Source organism: Excalfactoria chinensis, chromosome 10 (genome assembly GCF_039878825.1).
Source record: "Excalfactoria chinensis isolate bCotChi1 chromosome 10, bCotChi1.hap2, whole genome shotgun sequence".
NCBI lineage: Eukaryota > Metazoa > Chordata > Aves > Galliformes > Phasianidae > Excalfactoria > Excalfactoria chinensis.
Window position 1 is genome coordinate 8849080 of NC_092834.1, and position 19753 is coordinate 8868832.

The 19753-nt window shown below is 44.8% G+C and overlaps 1 protein-coding gene across 1 annotated transcript in view; it reads left to right on the plus strand.

The window, feature by feature from the left end:
* Positions 1 to 19753, plus strand: part of HOMER2 (homer scaffold protein 2) — a 52316-nt gene that overhangs the window by 5542 nt on the left and 27021 nt on the right. The window contains exon 2 of the mRNA XM_072345704.1: positions 13841 to 13997. Coding sequence (XP_072201805.1) covers positions 13841 to 13997 — 157 coding nt within the window. The remainder of the gene's footprint in view (positions 1 to 13840; positions 13998 to 19753) is intronic.

Below are 19753 nucleotides of genomic sequence, written 5' to 3' on the forward strand. Positions count from 1 at the left end.
TGTGTAATAGCTGCTCCTGCAAAATGTACGAGATGGGGTGTTGCAGTTGATGTTTGATTATATTTTTGATGACACATGCTAGCTGCTCTCTGTCTGCTCGTAGGGGAGAAATCTGCCCGGCACTGCTGGATGCTCAGAGCTTAGCTCCTGCGTGGCATGGGGGGTTGGCTGCTCGCTCCCCGTCGATGCAGCGACCATTAGAGGCGATGGGGCCCTCCTGCATTGCTTGGAAATGCTTCATAATGATAATTTTGCCACTGGGGTCAGGATTCAAATGAAGAAAATCTTTTAAATAATTGATGCCCTGGGCATTTTTGGATTTGTTTAAAAAGAAAAAAAAAAAGAAATCGGTGTTGCTGGATGACATCACTAAGCGGGACAGCCTGCTTAATGACTCATATGGGAGCAGTAGGCTCTGCTGTGTAGGTGTTGTAGGATTTGTGGGCTTTATGTTGAAGGCTGGCAAGGCTGGGAGCGTTAGCTGCAAAACAACTGTGGCTTTATGGTGGGGAAGAGGGAGCAGATTTGACACAGGGGAAGGGAGGGCCTGGCAGTGGAGGTGTGAGCAGAAGTAGCTGCTGGTTGTTGTGCGGAGCTGGTTCCCTTCTGTGGCAGCTCGTCCTCCCCCCCACACGCCAGCCTGATCTTATTTATCCAATGGGGTTTATCAAAATGCGAGATGGTAGGGATTGCTGAAGTGATGAACTGCCTTATTTCTGTCTGGAATTCTCACTGCAGCCTACAGGATTTAGAAACTCAACATTTTCTGTAGGAGTTGCTCTCCTTTGCCTACACCTTGGGACATGGAATGAGCCCTCTGGAGCTGCGAGGTACTGTTCCCTACTGGCGTTTGCTTTGTAACAATAAGAGAAGCCCTGCCACTGCATTCCTACCAGCCCAGTTTAGTACGTTGATGCAGCAAGGCAGCAGAGACCTCTCTGGGATACATTCAGGATTACATAGCCAGCTTGTCCAATATAATTTTTTCCCCTAGAGCTATTCCTAGTTGTGCTGAAGATCATTCCTTATGGACTGTGAAGTGGTGTGTACAAGCGCCCTGTGTAATTACTTCTTGTTTGCCTCTGCTTCATCCTTTGCAGTAGATTCTCAATAGAGAGGGAACACTGTGTTTTCAGGAAAAAATATGAAGCTTCAATCTTGAAAAACTTGGGAAGGAAACAATTTTATCACATGGAGGTCTGAGCATCTTATTTTCAGTATTTATCACTGCTTGTTCCTGCCTTTGGAGTATGGGCAGTAGTGGAGCCAGTGCTGGGAGCAGTCAGTAAGGCTCTCCCTTCTGCAGACTTAGTGCTTCAACAGAGATGCTCGCTTTCTCTACTTCATATTAATTGCATTGCAGGGACTGACTCAGGTTCTGTGCTTTGGTGAGTTGTCCAACGATCTGCAGCAGCAACACTCTCTTGTTCCCTTTGTTTCGTTCCCTGATTTTATTGGGCTTTTGTATTCAGGCTTCCCACTATGAATCTGTTGCACACATCTAAAATGTCTCCCTGCAGTAGTTTAAGTGGGAGCATGTGACCTGGTTTGTGATATTGAAAACTGTAAACTGTCAATGAGAGCTTTTCAGTAAAGGGGAGAGATGCTCTGAGTTGGAGCACATCTCAGTGGCCGGAGCCTGGGGCCACACAGAGGCCACTGCACTGCTTGCAGGACCTGTGGGTTGTAGCAGCCACTTACTGGCTGTGTCAGTGATGCCCAGGGATGGAGCAGAAGCCCATTTCTGGGAGGCAGCTGCAGACACCAGTGCAAAGCTGTCTCCAGCATAGTGACCTATTATTTATGGCACCTCCAGGATTTACATCTTCCTGCCCATGTGTTCCCCTGCCTCTGCCTTGGCATCACCCTATGTTAGCCAGGCTATACCTATGCACCTCCAGGCAAGCCTCCACATCTTCCACCTCCATGTACCCCATGATGCTGGCAGCCAGAAAGCCAAAATGCTGCCACATCTGCCAGGAAGCTTCTGTGTAGGTGGGGCAGCCCCAGGTGCTCATAGGTAAAGTAGTGACTGCCCCTGGGTGTCAGAGACAATGACTCTTTGGACACTGTGTATGTATGTGTGTAATCCATTGATTGTCACAGTAATCTCCACTCCTCCATCTGGAAGAGGGAGGAGTTTGTTCTTTCATGAGACAGTGTAGGAGATTTAGCTGACTGATATTCACAGAGGTGAATGAGAGCTCTCTTCATGATGATTTTATCTTTTGTGTATGACAGCTGTCTGTCACTTATATGTACTCCACTGCAGAGAGAGTCTGTTTTTTGTTGCTTGTTTACAGAAGTTGTCTTACAAGGTTTTATTTCAGGGATCATGTAAAAAACAAACAAACAAAAACCCAAATGCATAGAAAGACCCTGATTTGGTTTGTGGTCTTTTTCAACATGAATGGAAACTAGCTTGGCTGAGAACAAAGACTTGATGCTTTGCTACACCCAGATCCAAGGCAATTCAGTTAAAAGCTTGTACCTCTTTTCTTGTCCCGGGGGGGAGAAAACTGCAGCTCTGGAGCCAGGGTAGGCTGCAGGTAGGGGAGTCAGCTGCTGCTTTGGGGAAGTGGCCTTGGGGTGGGTGGGGAGGCCAACCTCCTGCAGAGCTCTGTAGGTCCTCATGGATCTGTGCTTCTTTTGTGAGCTCTCTCCATGCTTCTTTTACCTTCCTTTGTGCTTCAGAGCAGGAGAATGGGCTTTCTGCATGACATTAAACTCTGCTTTCTCTTTGGAGAGATCCTGAGGACAAATAATGTCTTTAAAGTTTCCTCACAGCCCCCTTGGTGTTGCTGGTCTCAAAGCCATTCTCAAGGCACAGATAGTTGTGAGCATCTGCTTTCTGAGGCCTCCAGAGCTGCATACCATGGGAGATGCTTTAGCTCTGAAGGACTTAATTTGCAGTATCCAGTTCAGTGTTCCCACTGGTTTCACCTGGCTTGGCCTGCAGAGAGCAGGCTGGGTTTGCAGAGCGCTGCTGCCTCCAGCTCACAGTGCCTGGGGCAAAGGCCTTCCCTTTGGTCACAGTCACCTCTTTTCCCTCTGCTTAGTCTGCTCTGAGTTTTGTGCTTTCGAAGCAGTAACCCTGTGTGCCCCTTGTTTAGATCCATTTACGGGAACATCTCTCCATTGACTTAGGAATTAGCGTTCCAATTAGCATTCCAAATTCTGTGCAGGAGGAATTGCCAAAGTCCTTATATTTTAAGCTTTAAATTAAGTCTTAGTGTTTGGAGTGAAATCAAAACATCCAATCCCAGTTTAATCTTTCGTTCTTACCTTATGAATTGGCATCATCCTCTCGAGGAGGTGCTGTGAGCTCTGGGAGGCCTCTCCCATGAAATGTGGAAATGTAACATTGCACTGATTTATAGAGCACTTTCAGGTAACTGTTACATCACACAAGTGACACAGGGCTGTACTGGAAAGAGTTTATGCTCGTCAGCTCCATTATTGGATGTCTTCTGAATTATTGGCCAGACGAGAGGCCAGGCACGTGGCTGCTGGGTGGTTTGGACAGTTCAATGTTACCTCTTATTCCTTACAACAGTGGCTGGTTTCTCTAAGGCCGATAGGACTGTCCACACCTAACATCTCAGATCTCAGCTTCTTGTTCCTGCCTTTTGTCTTCTCAGTCTTCTGCCACCCGTCCTTGCTCCTGTGTTTCACTGGTGGCTTTGTGGTAATACAGTGGGTCAGTCTTCTTGTCTATGAAGAAGTGGGCCATTGAAATGCTTTTGTTTTTCCCCTGTCATTTAAGGGTAGTAAATCCTAAAAGATCTCTCAGAACATTGGTTTCTGTATTAGAGGCCTGTTGAGTCCAAGCGATTTAACTCCTAGGGTGCTAAAGTGTAAACCTGCAAAAAGCATAGTAAGAACTTCTTACCAGTTGGCACCTTGTCTGCAGCAGCTGGGTGAGCAGTTGATCATCCTGCACGTTAACACTAGGCACTAATTTTAGACCACAGGGTCTAAAGCTCAGTTCCCAGCTCTTGACCTGCTATAATTTACTCATGGCAAGCAGGGGAAGCTGGTACCTCCTTTGCTGGTATAAAGAGTGTATGCATCTGCCTCCACTAGCAAAGCGTCTCCTGCCATGAGAGTGCACTTGAAACAAATTGCTATGTAACACAAGACATGATTTTAATCCTATCTTAAAACCAATGTTTGGATTTATATTCTGTAAATGAAGCAAGAAGTCATTGAGTTGTGTAACATAGCTATTATTCGAGCATAAAAAGCCTAGCTAGAATATATTGAGCTGATTTTGGTCACATCTGCTGGGTGTAAATAAACAGTAACCTAGGGCAGGGAGGATCAACCTCTCCTGCATGTGCTCTTGGATGATTTTGATGGGTGAATTTACTGCCCCATAGATCCTACAAAAGGTTCAGAGCTCTACAGCAGAGTATTAATAAGGGACGTGGCCACAAGCAGGTTGTGTCACTGGGGATGTGTGTTGGCCTGATATGTCACCCATCAGTGCTTTGTCTGCATTTGGTAAATGGATGAGCTCCAGGCGTTGCGCTGAAGTAGTGCTGCCCAACTTAGTGGTGTTGATGCGGAGATGGGATGACTCCCTGGTTGCAGTCCAGCTGGTGGGGGTTTAAAGCACAGCTCCAGCAAAAAGGGATTCGGAAAAATAAATAAAAATAGGAAAAGTATGTTTGTACCTGAGCACTGCCAGCTCACAGGGCGGCTGGAATATCAAACCACAAATAGCGGCAACTGAGCAAGGGCAATCAGAACAGCTACAGCAATGCGAGCTCTCCTCTGGCTATGACAGCAGTGCTGTGCCCAGCTGGGGACTCATCCACTCCCATCAATAACTGTGTGATGTCCGCCGGCATCGAGCCTGAGCCCAGTGGGAATGCTGGGACAGAGCCCGGCCCCTCCGAGCTGGTTCAATCCCAGTTTGTGGAAACAAAATATTTTAGATTATCTCATTGCTTTAAATGTTTTTGGTAAGCGTTAATATACTTCTGGTGCGGTGGAAATAATTGACATATGGCTGTAAGATTTGCCATCTGTCCAGAGAGGCTGAAATGCAATTAGTCCATGTAGTCCATTTATCAATCCATAAGTGGCAGTATTCACAGTCCTGGCAACTTCAGTTGGTGACAGAATCAGCCCACCTGTCTGGTTGTGCTGTAGTCAATATCTAAATGAGATAGGGGGAAAGTGCCATTCAGCTGCGTCCTTCACCCTTGACAGACATTGTTTAAAAAAACCCAAAGTTTGCACTGACACGGAGAAATATTATGCCTTATTTCTGGGAGATACTTTGGTTCCGGAGCCCTGGCTGTGGCTGTTCAGAACTTGGGTGAATTCTGCAATGCACATCTAAAAAGCCGTGGAGCTCCTCATCTGGTTTTAAGTCTTAGCCAGCCATATCTTGGATAGGAAGTTCATAGCAAAAATGTGTGCTGCCTTTTGTATATCCTGTGTATTTCCAGCCAGCCCACGCTAATTTCTGAGTCTGCTGATACAAGAATGCCGTTTTTCACATTATTTGCATTATAACTCCTAGTTATGTAACCTGCATCACATGAAAAACGCTGATGCTTGAAGCGAAATCCTCGCAGAGCCCACACCTCACATAACCCTGACAGCAGCGCTGCAGTTGGGAATGTCGAGGCCGTGGGAGCAGAGGGCTTTGCCAACAGGTGGCTGTCGGCCTCAGGAATTGCTGGGGGGATTTTATCCCTGTATTGCCTACAGATATGTGCAGCTTGCTTTGCTGCGGTTAGAAGGCTGTAGGGGTTTAGTTCTGTGGGGGGGTTGCTGATGCGCTGTTCCCTTTTCTTTGTGGGAGGGGCAGTAGAGATATTCTGTGTTTCTTTGTATACAACCTGCAGGTTGTTTCTCAGATCGAGTCGTTCCTCCTCTCTGAGGCTCAGGAGATTGCCTGAGAATCCTCACTTTTGTGCTGGGCTTTTTAATACAATGAAGAAGTGCATCCCTGAGATCTGTACTGTAAACGTGATGGCAGCAGATGGTGGAATATTGGCAGAGATTAAAATTATCAGTGAATAACATTAGCCTCTGAGTGTTCGAAATTTCCTCTGTATTTTTAACTTGAAGCAGATAAAATGTGCCATTAAGTGCTCTCATTGGCTGCTAGTATGTAGCTCGCTCCAAAAGTAATGCCTCCTATTTATTATCATGGGAACTGCAACAGATACAAAGAGCACAATAACACTGACAGAACAAATCCTCCGTTACAAAACACCGTTTTTCAGCTTAGTCACCACCATTAGCTATGTGTTTTCATCAGCAGTGAACCAGAGCCTGCACGCCATGCTCGTAACAATCTGCACCATTGGAGGTGACCCACAGTCATTATCGTCACTGCTGAAACACACCAACACCACCTCACTGTGCTCACACCCACTGGTTGGTCCCCATAAACATAGCAAGCATCAGTGGATGTCAATGGGTGCATTTTTCTTCTGCATTCAGAAGAAAGGAGATTCAGAAGCACCCCTTTGCTCCATCCATGCTTCCATGCCAGACACCGTTCTGTCAGACTGCCCCTCTGCTGCCATCTGTTCCACAGCAACAGCATGGAATGGGATACTGGTGGGAAGGTTCTACCTCTGCTGCCAGCCCACCAATATCTATGTATGCCTCTGAGGCTGTGGGCTAGCATCATGAAATAGGAAGCATTACTTTCAGAGCAGCCTTTGTAAATGCAGTAGCTCTAAGAATTGTTCTCCCATTCCTCAGAGGTGCTGCTGCGTGCCAGCAGCAGACAAAGCATTAGAGCTGTTGAAGCTCTTTGATTAAAATTCCCAGGGAATGGCAATCTGCTCCATGCGGCCCAAACTCACAGAGCACAGATCAGAGCTTGCTGTGGCAGTGCTTGTTCACATCCAGGCCTTTGGGGACTGTGAGCGTGGCAGACATGCTTGCACTCAGAGCTGTCCTTTCCCCTTTTAAAATGCAGTCCGTGTGTTCCTGTCTGCATTTGGTGTTTTCTGTCCTTTGGATGGCTTAATCGAGGAGGAGTCTGGAACCGGGGATCTGTTTAAACATGACACTGCTGTCACCAGGCCGCTGCTGTCAGCACAGGCAGGCTGAAACGTGTGCTGAAAAACCTGGTGTGAGCATGGCTTTGCATCTCGCTAATCCTTTATGGAGTGAATTGCTTATTCTTTAATTGCTTTTAATTTTTACATGCCTCAGCTTCATTAAGAGCATGCATCCTTCTGTTAAGCCATCAGCTGACACTCTCTATGTGCTCTAACACCCAGGCCTGGGTGATGCTGAGCCCCGTGGTGCTGTGCCAGCAGCTCCGTGTACCTGCACAGGGTACAGCTGACCCCACACCTGGCCGTGGGCAGGATGAGCCCGATCGCTTTCTCCTGGCGTTACGCTTGGTGGAGTTCCTGATTCGCTCCTTCAGGCGGTCGATCAGAAGGAGTTATCTGCCTTGTTCTTTAAACTGAACTGATAAGCTTCCTCCCCCCTCCTCCCTGGGTGTAAGTGGAAGAAAAGCCTCAAGGGAGAGCGTTTGAATAGAGTATGGAAAAGGATATTGATAATTGTGTGTGTGTGGATTAGTGCAGCAAAGTGCTCTGCTCCAGGGATCTGCTTAGTGCCGCGGTGTGTAAGATGATGGAGATTTTAATCATGTTGTTTTGCAGTGGTGAGGCTTTGATTATGCTACTGATTAAAATAAACTTTTTGGATTTGTTTGTGTGCAGATGACCTCATCTGCCATTTAAATGGTTATGACAAGTAAAAGGAAAATGTCCTGAGCATTAATCCTGATTATGAAGATGCTGCCCTGCTGCTGGTGGTGGCTCTGCATGCTCAGATGCACTTGTGGTCTTTTGTTCCAATATTGCGTTTGTAGATACAGTGTATTTTGATCCCATATCCTCTGCCATTTAATCTCTTTCATTTTTAAATGAACACCAAACAGTGCACACAGCCTGAAAATACCCCCAGCCTTCTGCAACACAGAAGATGTTGCAAAGGATTGATAACAATAATAGAAATGGAGGGATCTTCCTGCTGGTTTGCAAACACGAAGTCAGTTCCCATTTTGCTCCAAGCATTGTGTCGATGTTAGTTTCTCCTCCCTGATCTCACTACGTTAATGTGAGATGGACACCAACCCGCGTAGATGTGAACAGGATGGGACAATGTGTGGCAAGGCTGGGGTGTACAGTCTTGTTTTCAGGTGCTTCTCAAGGAAGCTGGTGCAGGACACGTCCCCAGCCGGGCTGTGCTGTGCTGGCTTTGTTCTTGCCCAGCCTGAGCCGTATGGGATGTGTTCCAGTGTGCGTGTACACAGGTTTATGAGCTGTGAGGAGCACTTGTCTCCTGCTTGGGTGGGAGAAGTTGGCAGCAGGGCAGACTGGCAGCCCCTTTGCCCTCCTACAGTCGTGGGGCTACCTGCTCCAGGCTATTTATGCTTCCAATTTTGGATCCCAGGCTATCACTGAAATATTACAGGTGAGTGCTGTGCTCTGGAGGAGGCTCTGCTGGAAACATCGACACTACTGGGGCTGAGGTGAGCCCTGTGGATATAATTTTAACCTAACTGCCGAAATTTGTAGGCTTTTTTTGGGTCTATTTATGTGCTGATGCTGCCCCATTCCTCAAGGAGGGTAGGAGACTTTGTTTCTATCCTGGCAAAGGGGATAAACAGAGTACTGTTATTTCCTTCCCCCAGCCCCCAGTTTTGTTGGTTTTGAATTTATCCCTATGTCCACTGGAGGCTGTGTAAACCAGAGGTACAGATTTACGGATTCTTTTTCAATGCCTGCTCTGGAAGGATCTCTGCAATAACAGGAGTAACAAGACCAGTTTCACACACGTGCCTATACTTGTTTTTTTGAGTGATTTTTAATTTTAATTTCATTTTTGGAATGATCTTAACCTATAATGAAGTAGTTCAGGGTCCTTTCAGCTCCTGCCTCTTGTGTGTGTTTATTCACTGAGTGCCTCAGAAGACAAACAACTGCTTGGAGATAGCCCATAAGTAGAGAGTGAGCTTTTTCACCGTCCACCTTAAGCCTTTTCATTAATATATTGTCTTCATAAAGGCATAATGGTATTGTGAGCTCTGCCAGACGCTGCAGCGATTTTTGCACTGAGAGCTTTTTTCCTGAGGACTTATTCTTTTGGACTTACTCAGCTGTTAATCAAAAATGAGATTAATTAACATCTGTGCTTTTGACAGAAAATTCCTCTTTAGCTAGCTGGTCTTTTTTCTTTTTCTTTCTTTTTTTTTTCTTCTTTTTGGTTTAAGTAACTGGAACTATTATGTTTCCTACAAATGTAAGAAGCACTTTTGCTGATTACATTGTCTGTTGAAATAATAATGACTTTAAAAGATGGGAGCTAAAGAGATGTCTTTCTTTTTCATGAATGTAATGCATTTCTGCAGGTGAGCTGGTACCACAACCAGTACAAAGTGAGCACTGAAGAATTATGCCAGTGGCCAATTGAACAAGTTGCATGACCTCCCCTTCAGTTAGCACTGCTGCGGCAGGGCAGTAATAGCAGAGCAAAGCCTGGGTGCAGCTATGCCCTGTTCATCCCACCTGTCTCTCTGGCCCTGGTCTCCTATCCACTGCACACACCAGATATCCTCTCTTCCCTTTCTCTGCCTGCCTTGCTTTGCTCAGGGTTGCTTCTCCATCCTTCCAAGTAATTTTTGCTGTGGCAATAGCTGTGTGAGAAGACCTGCTCCCATTTCAGGACCATCAGGAGCTGACCAGGTGCAGGAACACTTCCTATTGCAGAGTACCATGCAGATGTGGTTTGTGCAGGAGTTGAAACCTCTGTCAGCATCCCTCAGGTCTACCAAGATTACTGATTTTTGCAATAGTTGCTCCTGGTGAGCAGTGAATATTCATCTGTTGAGTGAGGCTTTTCCAGTCATGTGATCAAAAAATTTCCCATAGTGGGAGATCTGCTATCAAACTGCCCTGTGATGTTAGCAGTAGTGAAGCTGCAGATGGGAAATGAGGCGAATTAATTTTATTTCCAGGCTTGCTACTGGCTCCGTTATCCCAGGATGCCATCTCGTTCTTTATGGCTGCTTCCTCAGATGTAAAATGGAGCCATTACCACCTGCCTGATCCGTGATACTGATTTTGCAGTCTTGCAAGTCTAGGCAGGCTCTGTGCTCCTGATGGCTATGTGTGCTGGCAGCCAGCGCCCAGCCTTCCATGTTGCGTCTGATGAAATTTGACTGACCTGAATTAATTAGCACATGCCAATTTGGGAGGGTAGAGAGCTGACTGCTTTTGTAATGCTGGTTTGCTGCCATCACATCTGCAAAACATCCACACTTGGCTTTTTCCTCTGCTCTGCTCCATGCTGTGCTACCTGATGGTGACAGTGCGTTCTGAAAATCCCAGCTGCTTTTGCATGGGCAGTTCTCGTTAGATTTGGGCAACTGAGTCTTGCGGAGGCGTGAAAGCAGGCCTACCTTCTCAGAGAAGAATCTTGTCCTAATTCTGAACCCGAAACTCACCTGACGCTGCTCAGTGTCATTCCCTTGTGGGGAGCTGTAGGCTACCATGAGGCCTCTTCTCTGAGCTGACCAAACCAAGTGCCCTCAGCAGCTCCTGCTGCACTTTGCCCTCTAAACTCCTCCTCATCCATACTGTCCATTTTGAAGAAGCTGGAGCATAAGCATTTCCTGGTGGGTTTAGGAGCTGGTGCTGTCCTGGTCCCACAGGGCCTGGATGGGGACCGTGAACTGGAGAACCAAACTCTTTGTTTCAGCAATGTTGCTAAATTTTGCACTATCATTAATAAACACGTGGCACTCCAAATTACGCTCTGTGTAAATATATGCATATGTAAGAGATTAGTTCATTTTATTACACTGTCATAAAGGCAATAATAGTGGTGCTGGATCCAAATTACTGTTGGCACAGTGCTTATCGTGCCGCATTTAGCAAATGCGTGCTTTTGCATCATGTTGCAGTGATGCAGAGTATGTATGTCACAGTGTAGGATCTTATGTCCATACCTACTTCTTTTCCTTCTCGAAAGCCCCTCATCTGCTGCTTGTTAGAGCACATCACTGCAGATCTGTCGGAGCTGTCAGGCACTGTAAATCTCAGCATGTGCAGAAGGTGGCCTGTAGCAGGAAGCATCACATTCCAAAAACTGCTGTGCTGCACGGACTGGAGGCATGTGCATCCTGCACCAGATGCGTTTTAAAGACACACGCTCCTATAATTTGTATGATTGTTTATCAACTGTAAAGGAGCGCTGCACCTTGCACTGCTGTGGATGCAGCTACTGAGCTTTAGAGCTTTAGTTCTTTTGATTTTGTAATGCCTATGAAAAGACTAGCAGCATATTTCTTAGATAATGGGGAAGTATTGCTTTTTACATTAAATTTGTCTCACGTGGCACAGAGACGGATGTTAAAAGTCAACTACAATAGATAAAACCATGGCTTGAAAGTTGTAATTGTGTTTATAAAACATGCTGGCCGCCTTTAATAATACACTTTATCAAAGTTCCTTCTCTATTTTAATCTGCATTATTAAACAGAAATCACTGGCTGTGATTTAGGCCTCCATTTGCTGGATTTCAGGCTGCTTTTCTCAAAACGGTGGATATTAACGTCAGGTTGATTTTTTTAAGTTGTTTTTTTTTCTCCTTAAAGAGAAATGTGTTTAATCAGTCATTAACAATTCCGTTTAAAATTCATGAGAATTCTAAACATTCATAAATTCTCTCTGTCTCTTGATTTATGTCTCTTATCTCAGCTGCCTGGTGGAGCCGCTGCTCCTGGCCTTCATGTTCCCATTGCCACCAAGTTACAGGGGCTTGTGCACCAAATGAGTGTCAAGTTAGCGCTGTAGCTGTTGGATATCTCCACATTTACTTTGTATGGTTGCTGCTGCTGTGAGGCCAAGCATAATTTTAGCAGTGTTTTCTGGTACTGTTAAGGTGATTTAACAGAAATGTGTTTATAAAGTTGCTTGTGGGTTGGGTTTTTATGAAGGAAAAGCCTGAAACTCCTTAAAGTTCAGGCTGCGATATATAGGTCATATTACTATCAGTAAGAACAATAGAATCTGCTAAAAATATTCAGCTAAGTAGAAGGGTAAGTTCTAAATTATGCTCCACTCAGGGGACATGTATATTTTTAGAATAAAGGAATAAGTCGCTTGGGGGAAACCTCCCTTCCCTGCATTCCTTATTGCAAACAGACCCATGGCCTCCAAGGGCTTTATACTGCTAATCCCATGTAATGTGTGATGGAAGTATTTTAAGTGTTGCAGAGCTCTGCCCTGCTTTCCTCCCAGACAGGGGCAGCAGTGATGGGAGCACTGAAATGGGAGGCAGATTCCCATTGTGGCTGGTAAGGAAGAGGTGCAGTACGTGATGTTCCTCCACAGTTGTAATGTAGCAGTCTCTTCTGTAGTTTAAATTGATTTTGCTGAAGTATTTCACACAGTTTGGCACTCTGTCTATCCAGAAACATGCATGGAAGCCCCTGAAAAATGTAAAACTTTACATATGTCTTGCGAGGAAAAAAAAAAATCATTTCATTTTCTTCCTTCTGGGGCTTTGTGGGGCTTTGCAAGATCACACCTGCCTTCCTCGGCTGGCTCTGCAGTTAGATTGCTTCATCTGTGGGGTGTTGGTGAGCTACTCCCCTCAATTTTAATTCAAGTGTAATGGTCGAGAATGTGCGTGGTGTTTTGTGCTGCTCCTACATGCAGTACCTGAAGTTTTTGTGTTTTAAAAAGAAGTGGATTTAAAAGCAGTTGAAAATAATGGTTAAAAACACAGTTCCAAAATGATAGGACTGAGAATAATTGAAGAGATTTATTTGTATGGGTGGGAAAGAGTGAAGTGTGGAGAGATTTCTCTGGCCTTTCACATACCTGCCTCTATTTACTTTGAGTGTGGATGAGGTAATTATTCTGGGGAGTTAACAATGGTGGACTGTATTGTAGTCCAGTTGTTTTTGAATGCTGTCAGTATTCTGTCAAGCTCAACTATCGATGATAAAACATTTTGTATGTACCAAGACTATATTGAATGTGCACTTAATATATACCTTTACATGCTGTAGCTTTTAGGAACAAAAAGCGTCAATGTACATAGGTATTTTATATATATATAAACAGCATGTCTTGATTTGCAGTTCACTTCTAAACTTGGCTCAAAGGTATGACTTGAAAATAATTCAGTATTGCTGTCTGCAAGTGGTGTTAATTGTGCTATAGAAGCCTTGATGTGTATCGTGCCTTGTCCTTCCAGCCCTGCTTTTTCTCTGCTATCGTGTGTGGCTTGGGCTGTCTGTATTTAGGGCAGAAACACTGGGCATGAGGTGTTCCTCATGGTGCATAAGGATAGGAAGAGGGAGACTACACCTCACTGGATGCAGTCACCTGTGCTGGCAGGCAGCATGGGGCCTGGGACCTCATTCTTTCCCCCTTCACTTCTCATGCTGATTAACTGCCCACGGAGTAGTGCAGCTTTAATGGTAGGCGCTTTAATATTTCAGTAATTATACTGTGCCTTTGCTTTGCTAGCATCGTTAGCACCTCTGCAGAGCAACCCTGGCCCCAAGCATGCTCACAGCAGTGAGCAGGAGAGCCAGCTGTGTGGGGTTTGTTGGTGCTTTTGGCAGAACATGTGGATGGGGAAAGAGTGAGCTCACATGAGCATCCCTTCCTGGAGATAGGGATTTTGAGGGAAATTTGGGTTACAAAGTCATCATAACACAGGGAAGAAAAGTTAGCTTTGTACTGCCTGGTCACGTCTAGGCTTCTGGGACATTTCATCTTCCACAGACTCATGCATCCATTTCTCCTGTCCCTCCCTATTCCAGAGAACAGCCCATCTTCACCACCAGAGCCCATGTCTTCCAAATTGATCCCAGCACGAAGAAGAACTGGGTCCCTGCAAGCAAGCAGGCTGTAACTGTTTCCTACTTCTATGACAGCACGAGAAACAGCTATCGGATTATCAGTGTGGATGGAGCCAAGGTAGGAGGCTGATGGTATCCTGGTGTGTTTGCTGTGTGGAGAGCGTTGTGGCTGTCAGCCCTGGCTGGCAGTATATGTAGATGAGCTGTATTAAACACATAAGTTGATAAATACCTGCTTTTTCGATATGTAATCCATTGTGGACACTCTTAGTGACAATTGAAAAGACGGCGACTTATAAGTGATTTTTCCCAAATGAATTGACCTAGACAGGATTTTATCTCCAATTAGTTTGACTTCATGGACTTAATGTGCCAAGGGCTTCAACTGCCAGCACTGAGTCTGCAGCACAGTGCTTAAACCCACCTCCTGTGTGAGGTAGATAACACTGAGATCTCTTTGGTGAAGAAACATTCTTTTTAAGGGGAACAAGGAGACAGATGTGTGCAGAATAGGGCTTTTGATTTAAATGCCAAGTACATATTCCATTTTGCACGGTTGAAATGTTTACAGGTTAGCACTTAATTTTCTACAGCTTTTCTACTGGAGTTCATCAGCGTTGAGTGACAAATTAGGCATGAAGATGTTTTCCCCACACACAGGCTCTTTTTATTCGCCTGACTTTGTTTTACATCCCCAAACAGTGTTCTTGTAGTATTTCCTGCAAGTATCTGCGTCACTTGAATTGAAGGTGTTCCTCAGACAACTGCTGTAATACCTTTAGTGCCTTCTTTTTCCAATCTGGCCCCTCCAGATTAACTCGTGAGGTGACTGTGTTTCCCTAGCAGTCTACAGAAGTGTAAGTTAAAACATTCCAATCTTGCACAAAAATCATTGGCTATTTTTTTGCAGAAGTGCAAAACATAGAATAAGATGACAGATTTACAGCCTGTTTACCCATGTTCCTGCTCAGATGAGGGTGTTGAAATATGACCATCCTGGGAGAGAGCTACCTCAGAAATCATCCCTTAATAATCCGTTTGTATTTGTCAATCTTATTTAAAATGTTTGTTTTTCCGAACACCCTCTGTGTTGTACTTGGTTATATAGTGGCTTATAAATCAGCCCAAGTACCTGTTTAAATTGATGGTGATGTTCATTGACATTGGTAGAGCACTAATGCATGGCCATCGTAACGCTGTTTGTGCTGGTATGCTCACCTCTAGGCTCCAGCAGCTGGGCTGGTGCCACATCCTGTGGCCTGTGTGGTTTGTGGGTGTGCACACATGCGTTATGAGCAATTAATGAAAAGCCAGTAATTGCTGTGCACGTCAGGGGGAAGCCATGTGCCTGCAGCTGGAGCATCCTGCCCAGGGCTGCAAACTGCTTGGGTGTCAGAACCCCTTCATCTATCCAAAAGGCATTATCCAAAAGGAAACAGCTCCCTGTTTGAGCATGTCCTAGAATAGGGCAAGCTTTCCTCCATTAAAATTTTCCCCTGGGGCTTCCCAAGCAAGGATCAATTGCTCATCACATGAATTATTCCTCTTGTATTGAACCCATGCTGATTAAGGAGCAAGTTGAGAAGAAACGCTGCCTGCATGCTTGCCTCTGGAGAGTCCCATTTCCCAGCCTGTCCGTTTAAGAGTGCTGATGTGGAAAAAGAAGGGTGTTTGTACCCAGCTAATGATAGAAGTCCCTCTTCTCCCTCACACAACTACTGCTCAGCGTTGTGACCTACTTTCCTCACCCAAAGCGAAGCCCAGTAGGTCCTTGAGGAAGAGTAAAGGCAGCATTGGTTGGCTCTGTCCTGCTTACGTGTCACTTATTAGAATAGTCTTCGTGTGTTGGCAAGTATCAGGTAGATTAGCATCCCTGCAGGCAAAATTATCCCTCTATTAATGACAGAAAGCTGAAGCTCAAGGGAAAGAAGTGATTGGGCCTAGAAGGAAGGTGGGTGTGAAAGACACGTATCTTCAGCAGCTCACCATCCTTGGATGCAAAGTGCCTGTTCTGGCAGTTTTAGACCAACACGTGATGCACACTGACTTGCAGGGAAATGTCATTTAAATCCCAAATGCCAAAGCCTGCTGGCCTTGCTGCCATGCAGAATGAAAGGCAGGCTGCACAGCCAGCCCAGAGCAGGCTGAGTGCCCCTCAGAGGCACTGCCAGCCTGGCAGGCCATGCCCAGTGCAAAACCACTTCAATTTCTCTCTATTTCCAAGCCTGGAAGAGAACAGATTTTAAAATTCCTACATCTTCTTCACAAAAACAGGTGCTGTGGACAGTAGAAAACAATTTATAGCAAAAGATTTCACAGATACCATAAACGCTTGCACTCAATGAGATACTGAGATACTATTGCCAAACAAAAGAATAGATTAGCCTATCTTTTAATTGCATTATAATTGACTTGTATGTTGTCTAGAAAACCGTTTCATCATGATGTTTTAAGAAGCTTCTCGCCAGAGGCTGTTTAAACTGCAGCATAATGAATGCTGAAGGAAATGGTACAGTAAAATGCAAGAGCACACACCGATATGGAGTTAATGAGGCAGCCAAGAGACTTTGTTGTATGAAAGTCCGCAGCTTTGTGGGCAAGAGCCAAACCTGTTGAAAAATGACAAAATACAGCAATGATGCAGGGAGAACGTGGACTCAGAAGTGTCTGGTTGCTGCGTACTGTGTGGGGGAAGCCGCATGCAAGGCTCCTCATTAAAAATGACCTACATTATGCTGCAATTGAGAGGCAGAAAGGAGGCTGGAAAGCATGCAAATTGCTCAGACTGGTATCTTCCAGCATCTGTTGGAATAATGCAAGGTAGCGCCCCTATTGGTGGGTTTTGTTTGCACTTGTTTTAAATTGGAAATATGTGTTATCCAAGTGAGGGAGAGGATATGGAACTTGTTTCCATTTAGAATTTGAGAAAGAAATATAATTCTTGTTGGACCTCAGAAGCAAACTGCTGTCCTCAGTTTCAAATGCTCTGATGTTACATGCCTACAAAACCCGTGATTGTGAGAGTGTCCTTTTCATCTTTAGAGAAATAAGTTGTTAACAAAGAACATAAAGCCGTCTTAAAAGTTAATAACCAGCAATAAACTCTGTAGGGGGCATTTTGAGACCGCTGGAGGCAAGTAAACTGGTGCAGTGAGAGCCACCTAAGATGGCAGTCTGAAATTGTTTGTGGGATCTTTAATCAGGTGATTAGGAAAAAATAAAAGAAAATTGAAGACTAATGGACTGCAAGAGTAGTTTTTAGACATAAAGGTCTGTCAGGGTGCCTGGCACCAGGAAGGTGTGGTGTGATTTGGAGGGCAGAATCAGAGCCACAGTGGCATTTGGCAGCAGATATTTGGGGCAGTAGGAACAAATGATGTGTAGATCTGCTAATATTTGGTATATTTCTGGCTTTCTCAGTTCCTGTACCAGCCCTAATTGCCACCCACCTCTTCACAATGATGTTTTTTCTGTTCCCATGAGTGGAGGCAGGGCATCTTCTGCACATTTATAGGCAATTCTGAGTTCTACCGGTTCTGTATTTGGAGATTGAAAACAAATTATTTTCTCTGCCCATGGCAATGAAATTATTTTAAGTCATAGTTGTTAAAAATACTCCAGGGTAATTTGCCAAAAGGTGACTCTTAGATTAGAGGAGCTTCCCTTTGCAGGAAAAGAAATTGCGGGGTAAGGTATCAGAGATGAAATTCCTTCATCTGGCAAGTTCCTTTGTGTGTTTTTTCTTTCACTGACGTAATTTCAGCCATTAAACCAATATCGACTCTTGCTGAGGAAAAAAACCTACCAAGTAATTTAAATATTACAAACTTGGAACTGAATTGAACAAGGGCTTCCAGCAATGTGTGCATTGCAACAGCTCTACATTGCTGTGGTGGCTTTTAACTGTGCCTCCAAGACCTCAGGGTTGTGACTTGTGATGGAGAGAGATCAGAACAAGCATGGCACCTCTTCTTGTCACATTCAGAATGGATGTGCTCCTCTGTGGCAGGGCGAGTGTGGCCCCACAGCATTTCTCTGCTGTAAGCAGGTAATGGTTGTCATAATTTCGTAGTGAAATGATAGAAGGATGTTTTACTGCCTTGGGTAGAAAAGATAATGGGAGGGAAAAGAACAATGAAAGTGACCTTAGAAACTGAAGTGTTGTCTTTTCTTCTTTCATGGGTGTAGAGAAATCCTTAATAAAACGCAATGATTTTTCAAAGGTGTGGTTGAGCAAATATGTGTTTTGTCAAAGAGATGGAGGTTCCTTTATTTCCCATTTGACCTGCCCTAGTTTTAGCTCTGTGACTGCCTTTGAGCTGTGCTGTGTGCTGCCTGGGGCCGGGCGGGCTGCCCGGTGCCTGATGCTCCTCTCCTTGCGTGTCGCTCTGCTGGCAGCAGCACTGCCATTCCCAGAGAGACCCTGCTGGTAACATCTGGTTAATTTAGCAGAAAATACTTATTCCAGCTTCACAAGACTTTTTTTCACTGCAGAGTAACTGAGATGGAGATTCCTTTATTTATTTTTTTTCCCCAAGACTTTTCCTGTTGTGTTCTTCATGCTCTTCATCCCATTTCTTCCAGGGTTCTTCTCTGGTTCTTCCAGAGGGATTGCCCACCATAAAATGGAGGGGCACGAGCTTAGTGTTATTTATGCTTCTGTTACTGAAAGCCAACAAGAAAAGGCCCTTTCATGAAAAGGCAGCGTGACACACACGAGTGTGTATTGAGCCCCCAAAGTGTCCCAGCTCCAAAGGAAAGACAACAGGGAGATGGACAGGCCTTGAGCTCTCAAGGTCCAAGTGAGACAGAAACCTTCTTATGCCAATAGATCTCCGTTACTGAACTAGCTCTCCGCTATAATACAGAAAAATGAGCATATGTGATGGCTTTCATCTTCTCTTTACCCCTATCATGGTATGTTCAGAATTTCATGAACTATTGGAACCAACTTCAGCATGATTATTAGCACTGGAGATTATACTGGTGCCATAACAGGGTAATTCCAACAAATGGAACTAATTAACCCTTCACATCAAAAAAGCATCTTTTGAAATATGGAAACACAGCATAAAATATCATTTTAATACACAATCTTGTTTTCCAGTGTGCTTATTTTGTTTATATGTATAACAAACATCTCACTGTTTTTATGCTAGCCTGATGACTAGTGAGTAAAACCATTAGTTTTGGCTTTATGATCTTTAAATGTGGAAAACGTAATGTAGACAAGTGCTTTGCCACTGAGACAGACTAACTACCATCCTGTGTGTATATGTTAAACTTCTGCTAATCCATATTAGAACCTTTAGAATGATTTGATGCCATTTTATTTACTGCTTGGTAAGGCTGCTGCAATGGGGCTTCTCCCACTTCAGACTTCATAGTAGAAGTTGGAGATGGGTGCTCATCTACCAGGCAGGTTCAAGCACTAATGGTGCTACAAAAAGTGCTTTGGAATTGATGCAATAAGGGTCTCTGACTGCTTCTTGCTGCCCCTTTTGGTCTTGTTGCTGTAAGTAATGAGACTGGATGGGGCTGCTCTCTGAGAGGCCGCTGCTCTGTTTGTAGTGATGCTCTCCTTGGTTATGTGTGATGAGCAGATTAGGAGCAGGGGAACGTCTGTCCTGCCCTGGGTCATAACTCACTGGGCTCACCCAAGCTGTGGTTTCTCATTCAGTGAAACTAATTAATACTTCTTCCATGCTGGTTTTAATTTCTGTTTCCTAGTTCCATTTAAGATGAAGCAGAGTTGTGGTGAACATGGCTTCTAGATATTTGGTGTCTCTCTGAAGGGCTCCAGGAGGGACTCCCAGTTTAAGAGAGTCTTTCCACCATGCAGGAGATGCAACTCATTCAGCCTGTGGAGTGGCA